Source organism: Atta cephalotes (genome assembly GCF_000143395.1).
Source record: "Atta cephalotes unplaced genomic scaffold scaffold00079, whole genome shotgun sequence".
Taxonomy (NCBI): Eukaryota; Metazoa; Arthropoda; class Insecta; order Hymenoptera; family Formicidae; genus Atta; species Atta cephalotes.
In genome coordinates, this window is record NW_012130143.1 from 660,656 (window position 1) to 670,644 (window position 9,989).

General features: G+C 37.6%; 2 protein-coding genes across 2 annotated transcripts; both read right to left on the reverse strand.

The window, feature by feature from the left end:
* LOC105624458 lies at nucleotides 1-1,608 on the reverse strand. Its single transcript, XM_012205818.1, has 6 exons — nucleotides 1,554-1,608; nucleotides 1,332-1,476; nucleotides 921-1,166; nucleotides 459-701; nucleotides 222-386; nucleotides 1-124 (listed from the first exon to the last, which is right to left on the reverse strand). Exons 1-6 carry the CDS (start codon nucleotides 1,606-1,608, stop codon nucleotides 1-3), a joined length of 978 nt encoding a protein of 325 aa, XP_012061208.1.
* Nucleotides 1,609-2,413: 805 nt separating this feature from the next.
* LOC105624460 (kelch-like ECH-associated protein 1) lies at nucleotides 2,414-6,206 on the reverse strand. The gene is made up of 6 exons (XM_012205820.1): nucleotides 5,907-6,206; nucleotides 5,157-5,321; nucleotides 4,207-4,874; nucleotides 3,291-3,539; nucleotides 2,693-2,991; nucleotides 2,414-2,601 (listed from the first exon to the last, which is right to left on the reverse strand). The coding sequence occupies exons 1-6, from the start codon at nucleotides 6,204-6,206 to the stop codon at nucleotides 2,414-2,416; spliced, it is 1,869 nt and encodes a 622-aa protein (XP_012061210.1).
* Nucleotides 6,207-9,989: the final 3,783 nt, after the last annotated feature.

The following is a 9,989-nucleotide window of genomic DNA, read 5'->3' on the forward strand; positions in this document are numbered from 1 at the left end:
TTATTTCAAAGATACTAATTGCTTTTCTACACTACTAATAATCTTCGAATCTACATCTTGATAAAATAGACTATCAAAATTTGGATGACTCATCATCGCTTTTAATGTCTTTTTTGCATCATTCCTGCAGTTAATATATGTTATATGAGTGTAACAATAGCAAATATTATTGATAATATATTCCCAATAGATGGGAATCAAAATCATGTTTTGAGATTTACCTTGTTTCGTTATTACCATCAAGAAGAAATTTAGCACACATTGTGAATATCTTACGGCGGAGATCTTTGAGATTTGAGTTTGACAATAAACATTCCACACCAATAATATTAATAATATTATAAAGCAATCGACTGATGGTTGCCCTTATCAACGGATTTTTATGGCTGTATAATGTTACAATATAATTGTTGGAGATGTCAATTGAAGCAAAGATGAGATAAAGTACATTTAATTACCTAGCACTATGTTCGTTGGTCAATATACGAATACAAGTTGCAGGAGGCAAGTGTGACACCATAGAATCCAAGGCACGTTGAGCATCATTTCGGATTCCTTTGTTCGTATGCGTGCTTTTCAAAAGCAACATGGATGCAAGTTCATCGAATTCAGGTCTTTGAGTACATTGGACTGTCTTGTATAACTCCATTGCTATGTGGCAGGCAGTTCTAACGACGTGCGGCCTCGTATTTCGCAGTAAACTGCGAAAATAATGTTACATTGTAGCGAATAAAATACATAACTCTATCTGTCTAAAATTTTTAAAGTAAATATCATTCTGAAGATGAATTTCATTCTTTGATTGAAATTTGTGCTATTCTTTGTCAAGAGTTTAATTTTCATTCATTAAAATGAGACTCCATTCTCATTCTAAGAAGAATTTAGAGAGAAGAGATACAATATAGAGATGTTCCAATGACCTGCATAATGTTCGATATATACGAGGCATGTTGGAGTCTAGTAATTCCGGTTGAATTCTCGAAATGTGCATCAGTTTTGTTAAAGCTGATACACTGCTTTGCCATTGATCCTGCTTTAAGCTGTGCATGGCACGTTTCAATGCTTCATGTGGACTCGCGAATTCTTCTTGTGTTTCTACACAATCGCTCTCCATAGATACGTAATCCCCATAAATGACCGTAGAATCATCTTTCGGATATTTATTACTGAAAACACATATTCAAAATTTTCACATGAGTAATACATTCAACATTTATTGTTATTTATACATAATATATTTTGTTTGTAATTTACTAATTTGACTTAATTCAAATAATTTGTCCCATTAAAATTTTAATAAAATGCGAAGAAATTAAACGTGTTCGATGTACCTGTCAGATAACGTGGGAAAACGTAGGTCGTCCGAAGTCCCGGAATATACTTCGACAAATTGCGTTTTTGCAACTTGTGATGAATTTGCATTCTCATGCTGAATAGATAAGGAAGTCGTTTCCGTCGCACGTGAAGCAGACTTACCTTTTATCCAAGACAGTTTTTATACGAAATAAATACTGGCATTTATAAAAGATTTCGCAATCGACTAATGTTCCTACCTGCGCCTTTGCACATGGGACACATAACATATTTCTTGCATCCCATATGCGCCATTCTATCACGATTTTTCTTATTGTAACACGATATACGGGGATATTTTATAAAAATTCGATTACTTTAATGTTGCAGGAATTTGTCTGCTGTCTCTAAACGTCCATTTTTAACACGTAAGCATCGCTTGCATAACTTTCTATAAAAGTGCTGCTTTGGCATTTAGATAAATTCAAGTCGATATTAACATAAATTTGTATTAATGTCTGATATTGGCATGCAATAAATTCGATAAAAATTTCAATAAAACAAATCGATAGAGATTACGATGACGACAGTAATGCTGTAAAAGATAGCGATAATTGAGTACTAAGCTAATAAGAAAAAAAATTTCTGTATTTTTTTGAAAATAATAATTTCTTACGCTACAAGAATATGTACATTATATATTATTTCTCTATACATTATATTAATTATAGAATTATCTATAATTAAAAAGCGATAAAGCTAGAAAATATAGCCGAGTCGCATTTATCCTAATGAATAAGATAAATTGGTCCTTCGATAAACTGCAAAATAATAAAAATTATTTTCTTTTGTGTTGAGAAAGCGCTTTCAATTGTATGGTCCGGTTCGGTAACATGTGTCACGTATCGTCTAAGTATTATATGTTACACTGCTCAATTCAATTACGAACGAATTGAAGGATAATTTATATCCCCATTCCTTACAGTTTATATCACACAATTCCAGTGTATAGAACTTCGTTCCGCACTGTATTTTAAAGTCCCAGTTTGTTTCGCAAATGAAAAAATTTGACTATCTTTGTTTTTTAATGTCTCCTAAAAAGTGTATCGGTATCCATGTATCACGATGGCGGTTTCTCAAGCGAGATATTATAATCCAAATGATCACAATGTATAGGACACTGATAATATGACACTGCACTAGCGTGGCCGGATCTTCCTGATGTCATAGGTACACCTTGGGCCCATTGGTCCTGGGCCGGGTCGTAAATTTCTACTATATTTAAAAACGTCGTACCATCGTATCCTCCTAAAAAAGAAATCGTATGTGTACATTATTTATAAAATGACTCTCTAAAAAAACAGCTTTATTATTTCGACAAAGATTGAGAGAATCATACCCATTGCGTATAGTTTGCCATCAAGAATGGTGACACTAAGAGCACTGCGGGCGATGGTGACACTGCTCACGTTCTCCCATATGTCGTGCTCCGTGTCGTATCTCTCTACCGAATTCAATTGCGATTTTCCGTCATATCCGCCTATAACGTATATATATTGACCCAAACTGGCCACACCAGCTCCTGAGCGACTGCACTTCATAGGCGATACCATCGTCCATTCATCATTCTCAGGATGGTAACACTCTACTGAGCTGAGCCGGTCCTTGCCGTCGAAGCCACCAATCGCGTAGAGCAATCTGTCAGAAACGTATTTTTTTACATTATATATCATAAAAATTTAATATATTATATGTATGTTAATGATTCCAATGGTATATAAATATACCTTTCATTTTTAAATAAAATGAAAGGTATATGCCTTTTATGTGACATTCAGAATACTGCAGTTTGAATTAGTAATATAATTATCATATTAATGTCATGTAGCTAAATATGATTTACTTTAAAATTTAAATGTAATCATTTGTTTTCATAAGCAATTATGTGATTAACATTTTTATCGTTCAATGAATATCGACGCTTTGACAAATAGTACCTATTCACTACTGCTACTCCAACGCCTAATCTCTTGATATGCATGGGTTTCACACTGGTCCACGTATCTTGATCCGGGTCATAGCATTCGACACTATTGTGATATTCAACGCCTGCACTGCCACCCACAGCATACAACAGACCATCCATAACGGCGACTCCAACTCTATTTCTCGGTACTGACATCGGGCTGCATGGTCGCCATTGATCCGTCATTGGATTATACCTGTCAACCCAGTCGCTGTCGTACCTGAGAAAAATCGTATGATTTTGTTAATTATGTCAAAGTTTTTAACGTTCTATTTTAACGTTCGCATTTGAAGTCATCTGCGTAAAGCGGTATAATTATAATTTTTCATGCTGTTTTTATGTGTGTTATCTGATAACTATATTTGATATATCGCAGCATAAATTTCCAGATTTTTTAATGCATTTCTATGTAGATCCATGCAAAATTAGAATATTTTTAGGTATTTTAAAGTAAAAATAAATGTATTATTTGGATTTTAGTTATATTTTCTATTTCTTAAAAATACAAGGAAACAGAATTCAGTATAAATATAAAAAGTGTCACATTCTAATTTTTGAGGAGAATTTTTCTTTGAAGAATATATAATTAGATATCTAAATAAGATATTTAAAAATCTAAAAAAAAAACAAACTTACATGGCACTTTTTGGTATCAAAATATAGCACTTTGATTTTCACAAAATGAAAACAAAATCAAAAACATAATTTTTATAAAAAGTTCTCGAGAAGAGTTTCAATAAAATTTCATAAGAATTCCTTTATTTCTTCAGGCAGGAAAAGTTTCTTGAGAATTTGAGTTTTTTCAAGATTTTCAGGTAATTTTCCAAACACTTCATATTACTATATTTCCGAAACATCGAACATCGAATCGGCATCCAAGTGCTAACCTGCTTCCCGGTGAATTGTGTCTCCCACCGACTGCGTAGAACATCCCCTTGAGAAACGCACCGCCTAAACCGGATCTGGGAACGATGAGCTTCGCGTGTTGCGTCCACGCCTTGTCGTCGGCGTTGTAGCCTTCCAGAACGTCAAGCGAATGCTTGAAGAAACCACCAGCGATGTATATTACCCGCCGCGTGTTAGGCGTACGCTCTTTCACAACCGGCTTCTTGTGCAACGTCAAGTCTTTAAAGATCTGCGCCAGATATTCGCGACACGCTGGCACCTTCTTCAGCACGTCGCAATTTTTCATCTGCTCCCGTAGAAAATTCGGCGTGAGGTACTGGCAACGTACCGCGTGCAGTATGTGCTCCATCTTGGGCCGCCTCGCTTCCTCGTTATACTTAACCCACTTCAGCACGGCGTTGTAAACCTCCCTTTCCTCCTGTACATTCAACTCATCCTTTCTGATGAGCGTCACCAACTGTATGGCGGATAATTGCAAGAACTCCTCTTCTTGGCATATCTGGTTAAAGTGCTGAACAATGAATTGATTCGCTTTATGGTACAGGTCGTGACAACCATGCTGCTCAGCAAAGTTGGCAATGCCAATCGCGTTCGTGGGATCGAGTTGTCTTTCCAGAAAAACACTACATGCATCTATCACATTACTAACCTGCATCAAAATATACATTTATCAAACATTAAATCAGTAGATATCAAATTCTATATCAATGTATTTATTAAGCTATTTAGAAAATAAAATAATAGTCACTATTCTAATTTTCCATTCAACAATATAAATGCAATAATATATGTTATACGTATTTAACAATTATACTGTTGAGTAAAAAATTATAACATTGATGTAATGTTACTACTAGTCTGAATTCTGTGGTTATTGAAACAATTCTTTATTTTATATGATTCTTTTCTCTAAAATTATTTGTTTACGTACCTGGAACATGGTAGCTGCTGACAGCAGCGAACATACAGTAATCTCAGTAACTCTTATTTGACCAGTATACATGAAGTACATTAAGCGAGCCATCGTAGTTGGACAAACACCCTGGAGCTTCACTCTTGTCATCTCACATTCCTTCAATCCTCCAGTAAACATTGCCTGAAATGTTAAAGCTAGTCAACATCAACTAATAAATAAATAATCTGCATCCATTCTAATTCCAGTGGCATAAACTCCTTTGTAAGTGAAATAAGTAAGTAAACAAATTTGAAAATCTATTTTTTAAAAGTAAACTTTTTGTCTTTAAAGTGAAATATATTTTTGAAACTTGATAAAAGCAAGAAATTCTAGTGTAGTCTATAGTTCAGCAATAAAAAACAATCCTGATAGCAATTCACTGATTAAACATTAGAATATATATATTAAGCCAATATTGTGTTAACAATGCTCGTTTCTACCAATATAGATTCTTCATCTTTTTCTAGATCCAAGAGTTAGAAAAAGATGAAGAGTAAGTTGAACCAAGAAATTAAAATTAATCTACACTGATAGAAACGGATATAAATTATGCTACCAGGAAAATCTCGAGTGTAACGCATGCAACACTGGGTGCTTTGCATTTAATGACACAAGTTGACACAAACATCATTCTTTCTTGATATTCAGAAACAAAGATAGAATGACACTTGTATTGACTTGTATCACTAATGCAAAGTACTTGATTTGCATAGCTGTCAAGCTTACCTTAAAGTAAGGACTAGCTGCTGCTAAAATAACTTTATGTGCATGGAACAGTTCGGTACCGACTTCCAGTATCACATCAGTCAACATATGATGGCTGCGCATCATAAACATCATCTTCATAGTCTCCTTCAGATAGTTGGCCATGCAGAATGTCATGTCCCCGAGGTCGCCCCGCTGCCGCTCCGTGTTGAGCATGCCCTCCCAATCCGTTTCCTCCCCTGACGCAAACGGGACAGCACCCGGCGACGGAGCATCGTCCCGGGCCTCTTTCTTCCGTTGATAATCTTTCTCTCCATCCATTAAAATAGAGCTGCAAAGAATTGCGCCTTTAGATATTTACATACGTTCACGTCATCGCGTGCGCGTACACACTCTGTTCGTTTCTCCTTTCCTTCCCGGACTCGTCAAAGTCACGCAGCTATCGTTCGTTCCCCGAGACCGCGTTTCCACCACATTCTGACAGATCAACGACAGCAACAACATCACGACGGATTCCCGTTAGTTCTGTTTTCCATGAACGACTCAAGGAACATCCCAAATCAAGAGAAAGTGTCAAAATAACTTTATTTGACATCATGAAAATCAAAATAATTTTTCATTGCAAAATCTGACTGTTTTTAGATGTTCCGAATCTTCATTCAGAAAATCAAAATAAAGTCCTCTTGATTTTTTATTGACTTTTGCTCCTTGGGTAGTACACTTTAGGAACTTAAAAGTGAAGTAGATATATGTTTGATATCCAGCGAAAACGAGAGAAAGAGAGATATAAGTGGGTGCAGTACATGCAAGTGCATGGTGCAGCGTAGTGCAGGGATGAAAAAAAACAGACCTAGATATTGTGCGGAAAAGCCGCGGAGGCCGTAACACGCAATAATAGCAGTGTAATCGCGCGACGCGAGTCACTCATACATGGTGTCGCAGAATCGTCGCACGTGATCGCGGGATGGTTTCCATCATGGAGATGATCGCCTGAGATCGCCTCTTTGCGCGCGCGAGATCTCGCATACGCACGGCACTTACCCGGCTTGCCCAGATCACCAGGGCACTCTATCTTCGTCGAGGAGCCACCGATGGACGCGCAAGCAAGATGGGTAAATGCGGCGGATATAAGTAAGGCAGTGTGATCATGTTTCACGATCGATCTCGCCGATGATACACGATGACGCAGTCATCCTCCACCTCCGGGCTTCGGACCTGCTCCGATAGATGCGGCGTCACCGAACAAACGACGAGTGACAGGCCGATGGCGATATCCAAGGGAAAGGGAACACAAAAGTGAATAAAAAAGTCGAAATGACTTTATCTTGATTCTTAACGTCGATAAACGGTCAAACTTTGTAATAAAGAATTATCATCTTGACTCTCATGACGTCAAAGTCATCATTCTGACTTTCTCTTGACTTCTTCTTTCTTCTTATTATTATGCTCCTGCTTGATTTTCCGATCCAAGAAAAGGATCATAGTACCATGAGTTGAGATTTTTCTCGGATCTCGGATCTCGGATCCTGTGATAATCACCGTGGGAGGGGTTAGAGGCTTGACTTTTACTATTCAAATGTCTTCTCTTGACTTGAGCCAGGTGACGGAGTCGCTTCGCTTCGTAATTTGCATAAGCACGTGTTTCACGCCGCACGAATCACGATCAATCGCGGACACCAATACGACGAACTCGGAAGTCAGAATTCGAGCGGCGCGGGCGGGATTTCTTCTCGTTGCCGCCGACCGCTTACTGTCAGTGACTGTCACCGTTGCCGTCGTCACCGTCGCTCCGCCGCCGCCGCCGCCGCTGCCGGCGGCGCGAAAACGCGAGATCGCTTCGTCACGATTTGTACCGTAGATACGCCGGTGTACCTTTGTCCGCGCCGCTGATAGCGGTCGGCTAACGTTAACTGGTTGGCTGGCTAATAATCCACTGCGACCCTGACGGTGACTCGGTAATAAATATATATACGCCCGATGGACGGTGCGAGGCGCGTTTAAGAGAAACGACGCAGAGAAAAATGGTTTTCAGCGAATGCTTCTTCGACCGCGCCGATTCAGCCGGTTGTTCCCCGAGATTTCAGCGAGCGCGATCGGGGAAATCTCTGTCCAATTCCGTGAAATTAAATGCTTGTGGATTGGTTTCGCGTCGGAGAGAAGACTCCGGGAAATCCGTCGGAGACGCGAAACTCGTTCGCGAATGTATTTCGCGATCCCGAGATCTCCCTGGGATCTTATAGATTTTTTATCTTATTGCTAGGAAGAAGTTAGATTCCTAAGAAAGAAGTTCCAACTGCCCGGAACCTGCGGTTGTATGTTTTTATAATAAATGAAGTGAAAATTAGTAAGCAAATTATTCAGTAGGTGTTCATAATGGAATTATAAATATTCTGATAAATTCGCTCACTTTGTAATTCTCTCTCTCTCTCTCTCTCTCTCTCTCTCATTCCTTCATCTCATTCAAGAGACACAATAATTAATTGAGTTCCTGGAAATCAAAGTTTTTGAAATTAATAAATTTTTTTCATTGTGATTTTCATTAACAAAGCAAACAGAATAGAAATCTGCATCAACAGAAGTAGAAATCGGAGCACAAAGAAATGGATGCGATCAGCAAAAAAAGCTGCTATTTTGCAATTACTATAATATTTAATACGTTTGTTTTATTACAATTAGATCCAGTGAAGAATTAAGAACGAAAAATTATATTAAAAATTAATTTTATAGTTGTAAAGTTGCTTTTTCTGCTAAATACAGCTAATGTGATTTCAGGTAATGAGCAGATGTTATACTTGAGGATCAATCATGTGATTAAGTTTTCTCTAGGACGGAAACGTGAAAAGTGAAAATATTTTTGTATGTATTATATGTATTTATATACATACATAAAAATTTCACTTTCCACGTTTTGTTTTTGAAAAAAAATTATATGATCGATATACTCCGAACGAATTTTCCGCGTCATGCCGTAACTGAAGAAACATCAAGTCAAGAGAAAGTCAAAATGAGATTTTATTTTGACATCATGAAAGTTAAAATAATCATTTTTTGTTACAAAATTAGACTATTTATTAACGTTAAGAATCAGAATAAAATCATTTTGAATTTTTGTTGACTTGTGTGTTCCTCAGGTGGAAATCTTCGGGAACGAGATATCAATTTCAGAGAAATGACGATGATATCATTCCGTCCTCTCATCTTATATAGATATAAAAATGAGGGAAAAATTCCGCGCGTGTCTCCGTCCGCCCAGAGCGACGAATCCGACCATGAAACAGCAATCGTGACCGTAGATGACTCGAATGACTTGCAAATTCTGTCCGCTTGCGGCCCGCCGGCTCGCCTCGATCTCGCGCGTAATCAAGCGAACGGTACTTCTTCGTCGTGCGCTTAGCAGCTCGAGTCAGCTGTTCCGCATCCGGAGTCTGGAGAAGCCGAATTAGTTCTATACGGGACGACGCGAGGTACCGTCGATTAATCACGATTTCCTCGCAGCAAATGAAATGAAATTTTTTATTAAAAATGAGAGGAAGAGCGCGGAGGAGGAGCGCGATGCTGCGCTGCCGAAGAATCAAAATATATCCATAAAATGCCGATCATTATTTATGACATGTTCATCGTGATCGATGGGAAGAATTAATGAAGAAAAATAATGATCTTCCATGAAAAGATTAAAACATTCCTTGTATGAATTATTTTGAAATTTATGTCGTTTTTAGTCACGTGGATTATCGTCACTGTTTTATTCATTTCATGGATAGCTCGAGGCGAATTTAATAAGATAGATGATAAGAAATTGCTGACAAAGAAACGAAATTATTCTGGCAATTCTCGAAGTATAGGCGACTAAATTTTGATGCGTGTCGCCCTCGTTTGGTCGAAATCAAAACCCAGAGAACACAGTTTACATGATAATTTCAGTCGGTACAACTTATATTTTATAATACAGGGTGTCCCAAAATTCCGCAGCGAATTGAAACGTTTGTGTTTGGTTCCGCATTACGTTATTCCGCTACATGGATTTGTACTCTAAATGAAATGAACGTCTATTAAGCCACACACATATATATATATATATATATATATATATATATACACTACTAC